The 17,067-nt window shown below is 49.0% G+C and overlaps 1 protein-coding gene across 6 annotated transcripts in view; it reads left to right on the forward strand.

Annotated features, from left to right (window-relative positions):
• Positions 1-17,067, forward strand: part of CDK5RAP2 (CDK5 regulatory subunit associated protein 2) — a 176,877-nt gene that overhangs the window by 36,031 nt on the left and 123,779 nt on the right. For all 6 annotated transcript variants that reach the window (XM_032307032.1, XM_032307028.1, XM_032307030.1 and 3 more), the window contains 6 exons: positions 3,840-3,963; positions 6,655-6,809; positions 12,249-12,411; positions 13,521-13,574; positions 14,416-14,535; positions 15,385-15,477. In XM_032307032.1, coding sequence (XP_032162923.1) covers positions 3,840-3,963; positions 6,655-6,809; positions 12,249-12,411; positions 13,521-13,574; positions 14,416-14,535; positions 15,385-15,477 — 709 coding nt within the window. The remainder of the gene's footprint in view (positions 1-3,839; positions 3,964-6,654; positions 6,810-12,248; positions 12,412-13,520; positions 13,575-14,415; positions 14,536-15,384; positions 15,478-17,067) is intronic.

Here is a 17,067-nt window from a genome sequence, read left to right on the forward strand (position 1 = left end):
AGAAGCTCACTCCCATGTGTGTGCAGCCCTTGGCTGGTTGTTGGTTTATTTATTTATTTATGTATTTTTAGAGGGGGGCAGGGGAGGGGCAGAGAGAGAGGGAGAGAGAGAATCTCAAGCAGGCTTCATGCCCAGCACGGAGCCTGGCACGGGGCTCGTCTCAACCCTGAGAGCATGACCTGAGCTGAAATCAAGAGTGGGACACTGAACCGACTGAGCCTCCCAGGGACCCCAGCACTTTACAGTTTATAAAACACTCTTGCTTCCATTTGCACGCCATCGTCCTGGGAGCTAGGCACATCTGGAGGAAGATCTCACTTTGGAGAGTCGGGGGTTTCGGCCTGGAGAAGGGAAGGACCGTGAGGAGCACCGCTTCAGCGGGTGATGGAGGCTGGGATTCGAACACGAGCCCCTCACTTCTGGTGCAGCACTGGTTTCGTATTCTTTTTTTCTTTCCATGTGGGTGATTCTTGTGCCTCCAACATGACTCGGTCTCTTCTAAAGCCACGACAAGAGTCTGTTCTCCTTTAGTGGAACATGGGGCTTCTCGCCTGTTCCTCCTTTGTGGGGCCTTTGTGTGCCTTGCCCGCCCTAAGACAAGCCCAGGGGCTGCCACATCCCAACGAAGTGTGCCTTTCCCTCTACCCTCACTGCCTAGCACGTCCAAGTGTGTGTGGCACATTCTTGTGGTGGAAAAATAACCTTTATTAATGCCTCAGCAACCTTTTACTACCCTTTCATGGTGGTTGCTTTTTCGGAGGGCGGGGGCGGGTGGAAGATATGGGACCTGTCACAGGAAAAGCCCCTGCTTATTCTCAAGAACTATAATTAGAATGGAAAGACTCAAGGGAAAGTGTTGACAGTTAAAAGGGGGAAGCGGGGGTGGTATTTATAGAAAGTTCTTTTTTGTATCGGGGGAATGCTGGGTTAGACCACTTTGTCCTACCCTTGCCTCGCCTTAGGCCTTGCTCTCTCTCTGTCTCTCTCTCTCTCTCGTCTGTTGGCCCAGATTCTATAAGGAGAGACAGGGTAGGAGGAGTGAGCTGGCATTTATTGAGATCCTACTCTGCCCCAGACCCTGTGCCAGGCACTTGACACACTTTATCAATTTCACAGCAATGCTGTGAGGCAGCTGGGATTCCCATTTGAGTGTGGAGAAAACTGGGGCTCAGAGGAGTTCGGGGCCTGTCCAGGTTGGTACCAGAGGGTTGGGATGGGTCTGGCTCGGGAGCCCACTCTGTCTGTGGCAGAGTAAACATGTTTGTGTGCTGGCTTTTCACTGTTATATTTATCAGTTCCAATAAGGGGACATTAAAAACAAAAGCAGACATATTGTCGGGAGTAAATTTTATCTCTGTAGCTTTAAAACACAAACAAAAATAATAATTCCATTAGTAGAGGAAAATTGCACCGTACTGCTGAGTATAAATTTTATTGCTACAGTAACTGTAAAATACAAAGATGATAAATGAGAAGTTGGAACATTTATTATTGGGAATATATTTTATTGGTATAACTAAAATGCAAACAAACTGAATAATACTGGTACTTGTTAAAAATTGTAGTCCGCCTCTTGACAACTTATATGAGTCCAACTGTAAAACACCAAGGTTTGATCTGGGTCGACGGCAAGGAGACGGTGTGCTTGCCCTTGCTGGGCAGGGGTTGGGGTGCGGGTCGGGGTGGGTGGGCAGAAGGAACCGTTCTGTAGAGGAGGCCCTGTATAACCCAAGGGCTAAAACACTTGGTGGTTAGTGGGAATTCAGGACTGGGAACATCCCATGTCCGAGGCTCAGGAAGAAAAGCCGCTAGTCTGGAATTCTTCAGCCATGTGTAAGACGTCTTGAGGAGTGATAGGAATGACTGGATCCCCGTGAACTCCAGACGGCACTGCTGGAGAAATGACCTGAGGGAGTGGTGGCCGAGGACATTTCATGGCGTTGGGAAGTGGCAGTGGTGGCCTTAGTTCTGGCCGGAGGATGACCCGTTCTCAGCTCAGAGGGGTAGACTGAGGCCTCTCAGAACATCGCAACAGGGCCTGTCAGGTGGCCTCAGGGACAGCAGGTGGCACTCGGATCCGAGAGGAAGGGGCACGGTGATGTGGCCCCCACAGGGGTTAGCACGTGAATTCTCAGAGGCAGTCATGTCGTTCTTCAACCGAGGAAACTGAGGTGTGGGGGTGATTTCCCCGGAGGCGCCCTGAGGACATAATAGAGTCTACTTTTGGAAGCAAATTGGTTCAAGCTTCAGAGTCCCACGTTCTTTCTTTCAGTTGTTCGCATTGGATTCCTTTAAAATGATGTCACGTCACTGGGGCCTTCTGAAGGCTTATTGGTGACAGGAAGCATGATATGAATAAAGTCTGTATTTGCAGGCAACTCATGTTTGATGGTTGGGCAGCAAGTGTGGCCTTCTTGACTTTCCATTGTTCTCAGTCAGAAATTCACAGGGCCTGTACACGTGAGTGTCTGATCACAAGGCTCTTGGTTGGAAAATTGTATATACCCCAAAGTAGGGCAGGGAGGCTGGTGGTGACCAAATCTGTTCTGTGGCAGTTTTTCCGAGAAACCAGCTTTAGGTGGAGCCATTTCCTTTATTATTCTGCCTTCTGGAAACCTGCAGTCATTTTAGAAATCTGATGAGAACTGCTCTGAGTATATGTCTCACAAATTCGTATCTGACACTTATTTTTCTTTTGAGGAGAACCAAAATGAAAGGCGTCTGTGGTTGTGGTCCTGTGTCTGATTTTGGTGTGTCATCCCCACCCCTCCCCATCCACTGGACACAATATTCCGTGGTGTCACCACTGTGCGAACTCTGCATTTTTCTGGAGCGGGTGCTGCTTGTGCAGGGTCCCCTCCTCGTGCCCCAAGTGGTAGCTGATGCTTGCAGACGGATCGTGCCTTATTTAAAATGCTTCCCACTCTGTTTGGCAAAAGCTGATGTATAAAAGCCCTTGACCCCTCAGATTTATTTTTGGGGCATGCTACTTCTTTGCATGTTGGTTTGTCAGGCCTGTCCTCTGCCCCCCGCCACTGGCGGAGGGGTACTTTGTTGGAAATGTCCTGGTGGGCAATTGGGCAACAGCTATCAAAGGTCTTACATGTGTGCTCACCCTTTGACCCAGTGATTCCCTCTGTAGAAATTGATCCAAGGTAATCACTAGATAATAAACATACAAAGATGCTTTTATGATAACATTGCTTATGATACAATAAATAATAACACTAATGTTTATTTGGGTACTTTATAGTGGGCTCTGTGCTTTAGACATATTTTCAGGTAATATAAAATTAGAAATCTAAGTTTTTTTTTCCATCTGAAAGCTTTAAAAATAGGGGATTGAGGTGTGTCAACTGTACATCAATAAAAAAAATTGGGGTTTGATTTAATATATTACAGTATATTTTGCACAGTAAATTAATATGTACCCTTTAAAAATGATAGATTTATATTTATTGACCCAGTATATTATGTGATAAAATCAGATCATAGATACGTGATTCTCTTTTTGTAGAAAATGTCTGTAAGTCTGCATGCTGAAATGTTAACTTAGTTATTCTGACCGGTAAGATTACAGATAATTCTCCTTTCTTAATTTGTGTTTACATATATGTATTTTAAACTGAGGTATAATTGACATGTAACATCTAAGTTTAAGGTGTGTATGTTGATTGATTTGAAACATTCATATACTGCACTATCGTGTTTTTGAATTACAAATACTAATTAAAAACAACAGCAGCGCAGGTGTGTGGTAGAAGGGACAAACTGGGGGCTGCTGAAATCCCCGTCCGACTGTCCCTCCATGGTTTTGACACCTTTGCCCCTTTTTGCAGCAAAGCAGTTGAGAGCCTTGCCGAAGGGGGTGGCTCCGAAGTTCGACGGGTGAGAGAGGATGCCCAGAAGAAGGTGCAGCAGGTCGAAGATCTCCTAACCAAGAAAATACTGCATTTGGAAGAGGCAAGTCTGCAAACCCTGAGGCCAGTGTGTTCTGACCACGGGTTAAGAGAGGCAAAGGCAGGGGTGCCTGGGTGGTTCAGTGGGTTAAAGCCTCTGCCTTCAGCTCAGGTCATGGTCCCGGGGTCCTGGGATCGAGCCCCACATTGGGCTCTCTGCTCAGCGGGGAGCCTGCTTCCTCCTCTCTCTCTCTGTCTGCCTCTCTGCCTACTTGTGATCTTTCTTTCTCTCTGTCAAATAAATAAATAAAATCTTAAAAGAAAAAAAAAAAAGAGGCGAGGGCAGGATTTTGTTCCTTTTCCCCTGAACTTTCAGAGTTTCAGCAGAAATGGGAGCCATCCTTACTGAGCAGCTCGAGGGTTCCGGCCCCGTCTGAGGCTCCGGGCGTATAGAATTGGTACCCTCACACCCTGCCTCCCGGCTGTCGTCTCCGTTCCTGCGGACGCAGACAGTGAAGTACGGAAAGACTAGTCAGAATTTGAGCTTGGGGTTGAATTGCGGCTGCTGGTCTTCAAGCCCCTGCTCTTCTTCTTACCTAGTTTGGTCCCTTGACTTTACAGAGGAGGAAACTGAGGCCCGGAGCGGGGAAGCCACTCCTCTGACTGGCGCTAAGCCTGAAAGTGGGTTCCGGTTTGCAGGCCGTGACATGCCCACGCAGCCCTGTCCTTGGTACCTGGCCTCCATCCCATGTCACCCCAGTGCTCACCGAATGCCTCTTTTCAGGGTGACGCTGCATGGAACCCCTCCTGCTTATTCTCAGGCGCTTCCTGTGACCATACCAGGAGGCAGGCTGTGTCTTGGCTAAAAAATCCGGTCTCCTAGATGTGAGAAGTTTCTGCCCACAGTCAGCCAGTGTTCAGTGACACTGGTTACTTCGTTCTCGGTCTTTGAAGTCTGTTGGTGTCCGTCCTGTTCTCCACCTGGAACCCTGGCTCTCCTTAGATCCGAGGAGGGATGGCAGCACAGAGCGGGTCTGGATCCAGAAGGCAGACGCTCCAGTGCGGACTTTGCAGCCCAGAGTGGTCTTCTGCGTTTGTGTTGTTCGCATGGGCTCCACGAGGCTGTGTAGATTCTAGGTCCAGAATACAGATGAGGACACAGCTCTGAGAGGGAGGGAGACTTAGTCCTCGGAGCTGGAACTGAAACAAGAGTCTTCCGACTCCAAATTCGGAATTTTAGTTGAAACGTCCTTGTTGGTTCAGTCATCTTCTGGTTCCCAGGAGGCACCGGCCAGCATTTTTGGGTGCTGGCATGAGTGCCAGCCCGTGCTTGGTTGACCCTTTGCTGTGTCGCTGATTGGCCTTGTCCCCTTCTCCGAGCCTCTGTGGCCTCATCCGTCAAGGGAGGCTGGTGACATCTGCTTTGCAGTAGTGATGTCCTCATAGCCGTGGTCCTAGAAGTGTCTGGGGGGCCTGCCACGTGCGAGGCACCCTTCTCAGCCTTTTCACACATCCTTTTAGTTCATCCCTTCAGGAAGCCTGTGAGGTAAATACTTCTATCATTCTTTTTGAAAACAAAAACAAAAACACAGTGACCCAGGCACAGAGTGGCCAAATCCCTTGCTCAGGATGGCACAGGCAGGAAAGCCGGGTGCTGTGGCTGTGGAACCTGCATTCTCAGCCGCTGGAGGCTGTCTCTCCGTGCATAACGTTTTTAGTTAGGTGAGGAGTGGAGATGAGATGAATCAGGCTCCTTGCTCAAAGCCTGGCATTTAACAGGCACTCAGGAAGCAGGTTTTGTTTGTTGTCTCGGGATATTGGGCAGTGACTTTTCCCGGCTATCGCTGAGCTTGCCAGGGAGGCCTCCTGGGGAGGGGAGGCTTTCTCCCCTACCCAAGTGGGGGCAGTGATGGGGCCGGCCCCGAGAAGGGAAAGGACAGGGAAGAGGAAGCCAGTGATTCTTTGAGCTTCCTGTGGTGCAGCAAGCCTTTGACAGAGTCTCAGAGCAAATCCTTGTTGGGATGGTGGTGATCCCCGTTTTAGAGATAAGCTGGGGCCCAGAGAGGCTAAGTGACTCTCTAACGTCTCACAGCAAATCATCAGGAGAGCTGGGTTTTGAACCCAGTTTGGTTTGACTTGTATCTTGGTGATGTAGTCCAAGGCTGTGGGCACTTGGAGGTCCGGCTCTACCCCAGGTCATTTTCCTGAGCTCCAGGGCCCTTTTCCCTGAGGTGGGCACTGCCTGCATGGGTAAGGGAATTTCCCTGTTGGCCTCTCTGAGCTCTCAGGAAGAACGTAGTTTCTCACCACCGGCGTCACCTTGGAGATAGAATGTAGTTGAGAGATGTGTAGTCATGATCTTAAAAGAAGTAGGGAGAGGGCGGTGGGGTGTGGGATGTATTTGTATGGGGGTTGTGGGGACTATGGAATTTATGTTTAAAAGTATTGAGAGGCACATTTCTCCTTGTTCTCATTCAAGCTGTAAATATTGATCTGATTTTTCAAACCCAAAAATACAGTTTTTGTAGAGTTGAGTCTTTTCCATTGGAAATGCTTATTACTCTTCAGGATACAACAGGGAAAAATGGCTGGCAAATGTATTTATTACTGATTCTGCCCATGTATAGTACAATTCAGGGAGGGGAAATGTGCTGGAGAAAAAGTCATAAATATTTATATTTTAATCCAATTTCCTTTCAAAAATGTTCCCAATTGTATTGAAAAATTGCATCAAATGCATTTAATTTAACTCCAGGATGTGAAAGCTGCCCAAGCAGAACTGGAAAAGGCCTTTGCGGGGACAGAAACAGAGAAGGCTCTTCGGCTGAGCTTGGAAAAGAAGCTTTTAGAGATGAAGAAGAGGCACGAGGGGGACTTGGACATGGCTGTGGTCCTGGAGCAGAAAGACAGGTCTGGCTCTTATCTCTGCGACGTGCTGACATTCGTTTCCCGGGCAGCAGGGTGAAAGGGTGTCCTCTTCCCAGTCTTTCACCCCTCCTTTCTCTGCTTGCTTCCCCACAGTGAGAAAACCTGGAGTAAGATCGGGGTGGAGGGAAAAGGAATAGGGTTAGGGCTACGAGGGCAGGGATAGAATTATAGATAAAAAATCCCGCCGAAAAGTTCTGTTCAGATACTAGACGTAGCCTTCAGTTTGACTGTGAGCTTCCTGGTAACCAAAGGAAGGAGAGAAAAACAGTCTTGATGAACATTAAGAGTCACACTGCTCACGGAAGGATGTGAGCCAGGAACTCAGGAGAAGCTGTTTTACTTGATATCATAGGGGAAAAATTTCTCTTGTGAATCTCCCCAGAGGGAACAGGAAGTGATTTTATCCCCACAGGAGATGCTAGTGAGTTTTGTGGGACCTGTTTTTCATGATGTCTTTTTTTTTTTTTGTCTTTTTTTAAAGATTTTATCTATTTGAGAGCGAGAGAGCACAAGCCGGGGGTGGGTGGGCAGAGGGAGACGGCGAAGCAGACTCCTCGCTGAGCAGGGAGCCCGACTCGGGGCTGGATCCCAGGACTCCGAGATCATGACTTGAGCCGAAGGCAGACACTTAACCAACTGAGCCACCCAGGTGCCCCTCATCATGTCTTTTAATGCAGGCTGAGGGCCCAGATTAGTACATCGGCAAGGGGCCAAAACAGTGTAGACTGAGTATAGAGCTCTCTCTTGGTCCAGAAATAAAATGTGTGCCACGTAGTCAGAGAAATGGATGGGCCATAGGACTTTTAGGCAGTCTTTTTTTTTTTTTAAAACCTTTAGGCAGTCTTAATCAAACTTTGATCAAAACTGATCAGGAGTGAGTTGACGTTTTCTTCTTTATCATGAACCTTATGTGTTGAATCTCTTGCCTTGCTTTGCTGGTCACCAGGTGGAAGGCTGTGTAAACTAAATACAAGTGAAGCTTCTGGCTAACCTGTGACCTACTGAAGAGCCAGCCTCATTTGGAATTTGACAGAAATTGTTCTAAAGCGAATGATCTGCTTTCCTATTTCCTTAAATAGAGGGTACTGACTCTAGTCCCCTTTTTTCTGGTTGCTCAGTGACTCCTGATTGACGGGCCAACCGTGTTATTTGGGTTCTGGTGCCCCGTCGCCCCAACTCCCAGCTGCTGGTCGCTTTTCATTCTGCCTCCGTACCCCCTTATGAGATTCGAGTCTGCAACTTGTTTTCCTGTTTTAGGATTATCTACAAAAGAGGAATGAACAGACCGAGGGAGAGGCCATGGTTTCCACTTACGAAGTGTCCTAGCTTCAGTGTCTGGAGGAGCTAGCATTTCTTTGATGTGCTGCAGCCTTGTCTTAGCTTTGATCTGGAAAATGGGAGTTTGGGGATGAATCTCAAGAGTCAGGAAACAGAGTTCTCTGTGAGGTGTAGGACCTCAGGGTTGAGTGAGTGAGCGTTTTTCTCATTTATGTGGCTAAGAAGAGAAGCCTCCCCAGATCGGTGTGGTGTGTTTTTTTTTTTTTTTTTTTTTTTTTTTGGCTGGGCCTCCCCTTCAGGGTCGCAACCTTTCTAGCGCTGTACTCTGAGAGAGTCGAGAATCCTTTTCCACACAAATTACTTCTACATTCCCTTGTATCTCTCCCAGCTAATGAGTGGTGAAGCCTTTAGAAGGTTTTCAGGGTTGTCTTTCCCGCGGAACTGCAGGTCTCCAGCAGTTAAATTGGAAATAGGGAACCCAGGGAAGAGACCAGAATGTGCCGAGGCAGTCACCAAGGGAGAAAAACAGACTTCCTGGTGCCAGTGAAGGGCAAGAAGGGAGAGGACTGGGGGTGGGTTTGGGAAGAGGTCGCGGGCAAGAGTGGATTTGGAAGGGTCCTGCAGGGGTCCCAGCAGATGCTCGGCAGTTGGTTCATTGGTCTGTTGGGTCATGATGCCCTTTGTTCACAAATACTTCCTGAGCATCTTCTGCTCCGTAAGTGGTGGTTACAGTATAGGTATGAATGGTACACACGGGTACAGACGGGGTCCCTCTCCTAAGGAACCTCATGTCAAAGTGTTTGCTCGTCATCTAGCTAGGTGGGAGGAGTGGAGGGCAGGAGCAGAGTGAGAGGGGCCACATGGACAAACGCTGGGTTAACCTAACATCTTTCTGATTTCGTTCAGAGGGATTAAGAGAGGCTTCCCGGGGAAATATGAGGATAGAGGAGGAGTTACTTGGAGGAGGAAAGGATGTTTCAGGCATTGGGTACCTAATGTATGGAAGTTCAGAGGCCAGAGGGCACAGAGCATGACCCAGGGACTTACGGAACTATAGCGTGGCTGGAGAGTTGTATTCTGGAAGGGAGATGGGAAGAGACGAGGAGAGGGAAGCTGGCCAGATCCTGTGGGCTTTGTTGGATAGTTTGGGTTTTGTCTTCAGGGCATGTGACAAGCTGCTGATGAGTTAAGAGTGGGAATGGGGTGGTGTCAGGGTCTGGCTATAGAGCGATTCTTCTCCCTCTGGCTGCCCCTAAAGGATGGGTTGGCAGTGGGACTGGGTGGGAAGACTGCCCCCCAGGCTGATGGAGAACTCCAGACAAGGGATCACGGTGACCAGGACTGAGGTGACGGAGCTAGCATGGAGGAGAACAGGCAGAGATGTTTGGAAGGTAGAATTGACATGATGACTTGAAGGGCTTGGTCGTCGAGGAGTTTGGGGATGAGGAAAAAGGCTGCAGAGATACCTCCTCACTGAAGTTTTGAGCATGAGCAACTGTAGGATGGCAGTACAGTGTGCTGAGTTTGGGGAACGAAAGGGGGAAAGAACAGAGGTTTTTGTGTGGGGGTTTTTTTGTGGAAGATAAGCTCTATTGGGAAATGTTGGGTTGAGGGTTCATGGACATCCAAGAGTGAGTCTAGAAGACGCATGGGTATATGAATTAAGTCTAGATTAAAGGAGCTATAAATTGATTTGTTGACCAGCTACTGGGCAGGGCTGCCTACCAGCAAAATGGGGGTCAGAAGGTGAGCTGACCTTGGGCATGCCCTGGTGAGATGGGGCCAGATGTGGCATCTAGACTGGCCTGTTGTAGGGCGGGGCCCTTGCTTGATGGGCACTGCTGATGTCTTTCTGAGCTTCCTCCACCATTCTGAAAGCTGTTTGCTCTGACTACTCAATCTCCTGCGATCTGACCTTAGAGCTAGTCTGGATCCTTAAGGCAGCTAACACTGGGGAGCCCTGTGGGTCAGATGTGGCCAAACGATATGTTTTATTTGGCCTACACAATGCTTTTAAAAGTTTGGATTAAGGGTGATAGCGTGGCTCAGTTGGTTAAGTGTCTGCCTTTGGCTGAGGTCATGATCCCAGGGTCTTGGGATCGAGCCCCTCATCGGGCTCCCCACTCGGCGGGGAGTTTGCCTCTTCCTCTCCCTCTGCCCCTCTCCCCACTTGTGCTCTCTCTCTCTCTCTCAAATAAATAGATAAAATCTTAAAAAAAAAAAAAGTTTGAATTAGTTGCTACTATTTAAAAAAAAATCTAGTTTCATGTAGAAGCTTGGCTTTCTAGCTTCTTTGAAAAACCTGGAAGGGGTGGCAGGCCTGGGCTGTGGTCTTGCAGGACTGAGGCCACTCCTGTGGATGGCCCCATGCTCCAGTTGGGCCACAGTCCCCACAGGCTGGCCTCTCTCATTCCCATCCCTACTGGAACTTGCTTTAAGGTAACTAACACAAATCATTTTTGTCAAAGTATAAGTTACCTGCAATACAGCACATCCGTTTCAAGTATACAGTTAGTGACTTTTACCTCTTCAGTTGATTATGTGATGATTTCAGAGTAGAACCCCTAGAGGGCAATCTTACTCCTCTGTCCCAGATTTGGTGACATCGCACTGGTGCTGCCCTGGTACCCTCTGTGCCTAATTGTCTTTGCCTGTTTGCGATGCTATAACAAGATACCAGAGATTAGGCAGCTCACAACCAATAGAAATTTATTTCTTACAGTTCTGGAGGCTGGAAGACCAGGGTGGCTGCATGGTCAGTGAGAGCCTTCTTCCAGCCTGCAGACTTCCCACTGCATCCCTGCACGGTAGAGGGGGTCAGGCATCTTTCTGGATCCTCATTTTTCAGGCACTGCTCACATTTCCAAGTTCTACCCACGTGACCTCCTTGACTCCCAAAGCCGCACCTCTTAGTCCTGTCACATGAGGGGGTTAGGATTTCATATCTGAATTTGGGGGGCTAGGAGCATTCATACCATAGCACCAGTGTATTGCCAGCTGCCTTTAACTACCTATAGCTGACTCTTGACCTTCACCCTGGGAGCCAGGGAAGCTCTCTGACTGTCAAGCCTTTGTTCTTCCTGCCATTCAAGTTGCTTTCGAGGCTTCGCTACAGAAAGGCTCTTCGGAGGGTTCTCTGACAAAATGCTAATTGTTGAATGTTAAAAAAGGGTAATAATTATAGCAACTGTCATTTGTCGAGTTGTGCTGTATGCCTGGAGGTATGAGGGCCGTTTTAGATGTTTTATTTCTAATCCACATGAGCAAGTAATTTCCATTTTATAGCCGAGGAGATGTAGACGTGTAGGGGTTAAATAACTTGGTCATGGTCGGGGGCATAATTTGGTGGCCCCAAGGAGGTGTTCAGCTCTACCTGAGGGGGGGCCTCAGGGTGTGGTTGGCACAGCTGCTTCAGGGGTGTGCAGGGCCGTGGGTGTGTATTAGCAGGTGGTGGGGATGGAGTGGTGAAGGGCATTCTAGGTGGGGAGACAAGTGTGACCAAAGGTCTGGAGGCACAAGACAGCCTGGCATGTGGAGAGATCTGGAAGCGAGGCCCCGGGTGGTAAGGGAGCGGGTGGTGGCCTCCTGCGAGAGAGGAAACTGAAGCTGCCCACGGGGCCTCTGATCTTCTAGGCCTGAAAAGCTAGGGCCTTACCTGCCTTGCTCGCGAGTTTGGCCTTTATCTTGAAAGTCAGTGTATTTTAAACGTTGCCCTGAGAAGCCAGGGAGAGAGGTTCTCGGGTTTTGCCTACTCCCTGGGATAGTTCCGCTCTATCGGTCATGTTGGTTCAGGCTTCAGGGTCCCATTTCTTTTGCAGAAAGGATTCTTGGTAAAAAAAAATTAGTAGTCAGCTGCCGTCCGTGGTGGGGGCTGCTGAAAGTCTGAGCACGGGGGGTGCTTGGTCCGGCCGTCGTCCGGCAGCTCGGAGGCTGGACCGCCGGGGCCCTGCTGGAGGCGAGGGGACACCTAATGTCACGGGTAGTCTGGCCCTTACTCTCCGACCTGCATAGTGTGATTCCGTTTCTGTTCAGTCATTGGTCATGTCTACTTTGAAGATGTCTGGCCCCATTTCCTGCCTCCTCCTGCTCCACTGAGCTAAGAGAACAGCTTAGAATTAATATTTAAATTTTGTTCACTTTTAGACTGATTGAGGAGTTGAAGCTGTCTTTGAAGAGCAAAGATGCTTTAATTCAGTGTCTTAAAGAGGAGAAATCTCAGATGGCGTGTCCTGATGAGAGGGTGTCATCTGGGGAGCTCCGAGGACTCTCTGTTGCTCCGAGGGGAGACCAGGAGGGAGGAGCCGAGGTGAGCCGGCGGGGTGTGGAGGGGTCTTGAATTAGCACCCCGGACTCCGCTGTGGCAGAGGGGATGCATCCTCGGTCCCTGCGAGTCACACCGGCTGCTTCCAAATACTAGCTCCCCAGCAGCCGAGGAATGAGCAGGAACTCCTTTGTCAGGGCCCCGACATGTTTTCCCCTTCCAGCCTCACGTATAGACACGGTTGGTTAAAAAACAGCCCGTACCTGCTTGTCTCTGTCTCACTGTGTGTTAACTTGTTGCCCCCGGACTTTATTTTCATCCTTTGTGTTTTCTCAGGATAAAACTTAGTACCTGTTGTAAGTTTTCTCAGGATAAAGCTTAGTACCTGTTGTAACTTCGTGCTTAGAGACTGTGGGGGGAAGGGAACTACGTTGTGTCGGGCCAGGCGGCTGGCGAAGCAGGTCAGTGTGCCGCTGCAGTTAATCCTTCTGGCCGCTCTGCGAGGTCCTGGTCATGGTCCCCTTGTGGAATTTGGAAATGCGCTCAGAGGAGTTGCTGGGTTGTTAGTACCAGACCCCAGAGCTTCCCAGAGGTCCTCCCTACCTCCCACCCCCCACATGAGGCAGCCTCCGCGGCAGCTGCAGGAGGGCGGCCTGGGCCTGCACATGCCCGTGGGTTTAGCTGAGACCTCCCAGCGCTCACTGGACCCGGAGGGGCCCGTGCACGTGCTGGATTCCCAGTGTGGGTGTTCTGGGTATTTGGGAAAGTCTTGATTTTTTATGGAGCAGTCTATTTTGTCCCTGCCTCGGCAGTGATTTCTGGAGCATCACTGGTTAGCTTTTGGCTGTAATCAGCCCATGGCTCCTGCTCGTCCCTTGAACCCTGCAGGCCCTGTCCTTCAGCTGGCCCTTTTCAGCGTCCAGCGGCTCCATGGTTCGCTGTCTGTGGGGCTGGTGATCAGCTCACATGGCTACCTGGTCTTTACGTTCCTCTTCACTCGGTGGGACACCGTGCGAGCCAGACAGGAGCGGACACTTACTGCCGTGACTTCCGCAGCGGTGGGGAAGTCAGGAAATGAGACGGTCGTTCTGATTGTTCTGGGGAAGCTGTTGGATTGTGAGTCCCTTCCGGTGCCAATTAATGCCTTTTCTCAGGCTGCACAAATGGAGCGCCAGCAGGAGAGACACCGCTTTGAAGAGAGGATCCAGGTATGTTGATGCAATTTAAAATAACATATTGAAGATTTCCCCTTGCCTCATGCTTTATTCCGAGAGCAGTAGGTAGTTCGGTGTGACAATAGCTGTCACTTAGGGAATGCCAGCGGGTGCCATTGAGGCCTTCCAGACTTCAGAGAAGGCCTCTCGGTCTCGACAGGAATTCTGTAAAGCCAACATTCCCATTGCGCAGATGAGGCTTGTGGGGCTCAGAAAGGCGAGGGCCCTTTCCCGAGATCAGGTGACTTAGAGCAGCTCAAGCAGGGACCCAGACCTGCCGCTGTTCCGTGTCCCCCGGTCCTAGCGGCCGATATTTATGCGGCGCCTGCCAGCTTGGAAAGAGCTTGCCGTCCATTATCTCATTTGATCCTCACAACAGCCGGGAGGGAGGCAGCCTGATCATCTTTAGAAATGAACTCAGACTATGAATGTGTATGTTCAGTCTCCATCAAACCAAATTCTGTGCTAGCTTTTGTAGCATTAAGGAATGAAATTAATGATCTGTTATTTCCCCCAAATAACCTGGTAAGGTTTCAAAGACTCTGATGTGACTGTATTCAAATTCCAGAAGGCATTGGAGTCCTTCCCACAGGAGCAGCTGTCACCGTCTTAACTGATCTGATCCCCTTCTTCTCCCCCAGCCCTGTTGCCGTGAGCGCTAGCACCATCACGGGGAGCTGCCGCCGCTGCGTTCAGCTCTACTCGGAAACATTAATCACACGGTGACAGGAATAAGATAGAATAACCGCGTCTGAGTGTGCTCTTACAGATATATTTACAGTGCATTTTGGTTGGAACGCATCAACTTAGTGAATCTTTTTCTAATCTAATTTAGGCACTTCAGGAGGACCTGAGAGAGAAGGAAAGAGAAATTGCTACAGAAAAGAAAAATAGTTTAAAGAGGGATAAAGCCATTCAGGGTCTAACCATGGCATTAAAGTCAAAGGAAAAAGAGGTATGTGGTGAGTCTGAGACACCCGAAGTGAGATTTTTCTTTATTAGCCTCTGTGGCTGGCCTGTCCAACCCTGGATTTTTAGCTGTGGGTGTGAGTTACAGTTCTACGAGTGGGCCTGCTTGTCTCGGGAATGTATAGAAGGGGAAGAATAAGGCTGAGGATGGGGCCGCAGGGGACATCAGAATTTCAGGCACGGGGAGAGGAGGCTACGGAGGAGACAGGAATGACTGCACAAGTATGAAGGGAACCAGGAAACCGGGGCGCCGGAGAAGATAAAAGGGGAGAGTCTCGGTAATCACCGGTTGTCAGATGCGGCAGAGATTTGGCTCATAGTAAAGTAGTTACCATTCCTACCGTTGCTTAATGTGGGAGTTCAGGGCCCAGCTAAAGTTGGAGACCTTCAGTGTAGAGTAGCACTGTGGAGGGGCCATCGTGGGCGCTGGCCAAGTCCAGCGTGTGGCCATGGGCGTTACCGCTGACGGCGTTACAGGAGGAGGTCAGCAGAGATGAGAGATTCTGGAGTGGCCAGGCCCCTCTCTATGGGCAGCAGTGCTGTAACGCTGCTTCTCAGCCAGGCCTGATTTGAGCACCAGTACCCATCATGCACTTGGCCCTACTGAAGCTGGAGTGGGGTGATTAGTAGTCTCCTCGTCTTCTGGTTGTGGGAATTGAGGCTCAAGGAGATTATGAAGTCCACAGCTAGTGAGTGACCAGAGTCGGAGTCCTGCTTCTCCGATTCATGCCTTCCCTGATGATGAAGCCCTTGATCAGAAGACTGCGCCGTCCAGTAGGAAGAGCACTTGAGTTGTCCCGTTGCACACTTGGCTGCTGTTCTTACTTTGACCCAGGTGGAAGACCTTAACTCTGAGATCGAAGAGCTCAGTGCTGCCTTTGCAAAAGTCACAGAGGTGCCCCTGAAAGCACAGACACAGAAATTCCAGGTAAGCGTTCACTTGGCTTGAAGTTGCTGTGCCATTGGTCCAGACTCCTGGGGGAGGACAAGACCTAGCAGCTGAGAGGAGCCTGGGACAACCCTGCATGGCCTATGTTAACGGAGTTACCAGTCTCAGGACAAGATGTTCTCTCCCAGCTCTGGGGGCTTCTCCAGCCCCCTCCTCACTACGTTAACGGCAGTGGTGACAGCGACGGTTAGGAGATCGTGCAAGATGTGTGTTAACTCCTGTCATCTTTACAGCCCTGTGGGGAAGGGCGCTATCGTCCTTGCTGTATTTGTGGGGTTTTTGAAGCGCAGCGAGGGTGGGCAGCTTATCGATTGTCACACAGCTCATTGAGGCAGGGCCAGGATTTAAATGTAGTAATTGTTGATAGTAATGGCTGGCATTTACTGCACACATACTATGCGCAAAGCCCTGTGCTCAGGGCCCTCTCTGGATTCGCTGAAAGGATCTGTGCAGCAGATCATGGAGGAGGCACTGTTAATATCCAGGTTCAGGTCAAGTCAACTTATTCAGGTCAAGTCAGGGTTCAGGTTCAGGTCAAGTCAAGTAACTTATATAGGGTCACAAAAGCGGTTTAAGTGAGAGAGCCAGGGTTTGCCTCAGAGCCAGTCTACTGCAGGCCTTTCCTTTTACGCCCCCCACCCCGCCCCTAACCTGGTTTCTTTAGTCCAGCTGCTCCCTGCCACGTGTCACTTCCACACCTTGATGTTTTGACCTGTCTTTTCTCCTTTTTTCCCCCAGCCTTGTACTCTAAGGACCCCTGCTGGTCACCTCCTTGATGTTCTACCTTTCTGGTTAATTTTAGTATTGTGTTTTTAATTTTTTAATATTTTCTTGCTCTGTTTCTAGTTTCTCTATACAGTGTATCCCTATTACTAATAATGAGTCAATAAGTTTCCATCGTCTGAATGAGGCCCATACTACTTAAAGGTCTCTCTGCCTCCTCTCCCCCCATGGTATTTTTGGTTATAAGCTAGAAGTAAGAAGTTAAGTCTAATTTAAGACTGCTTGATTCATAAGATTCATGTCCGACGTCTTATCTTTTGCAGAGCTCTGGTTCACAGTAAGAATAATTGAAGTAATTTGGTTTAAATCATGGTGCACTAGAAGCATAGGCAAGTCTCTGCCTTTGGAATCTCAGATTTGCCTCCCCTGCCATTTGGTTGATGGAGTGGAGCTGGGATTACACTGAGACGGCTTTTTTCCCCCTCTTGCTTTGAAAATAACAAGTTTTAAAAGCCGAGTTCTTAGGAACGCCATTGATATTTCCTACTGCTTGAGGAAAACAATGTTGGCAGTTGACAAGAGAGACCAGACAGACATCCTTATAATCGCTGATATTTTGCTTGTTATGTTAGGCCTTGAACATTTAAATGCTACCCAGATTTATCACATAACATTTATTAATTTCCTAACCATCAGTCCTAGTTAAAAGACTTTCAGAATGATTTTTGAGGTCTTTTATTTATTTATTTATTTATTTTGAAGATTTTATTTATTTATTTGACAGAGAGACAGCGAGAGGGGGAACTCAAGAAGGCAGAGAGAGAGGGAGAAGCAGGCTCTCTGCTG

This window comes from Mustela erminea, chromosome 12 (assembly GCF_009829155.1).
Source record: "Mustela erminea isolate mMusErm1 chromosome 12, mMusErm1.Pri, whole genome shotgun sequence".
NCBI lineage: Eukaryota > Metazoa > Chordata > Mammalia > Carnivora > Mustelidae > Mustela > Mustela erminea.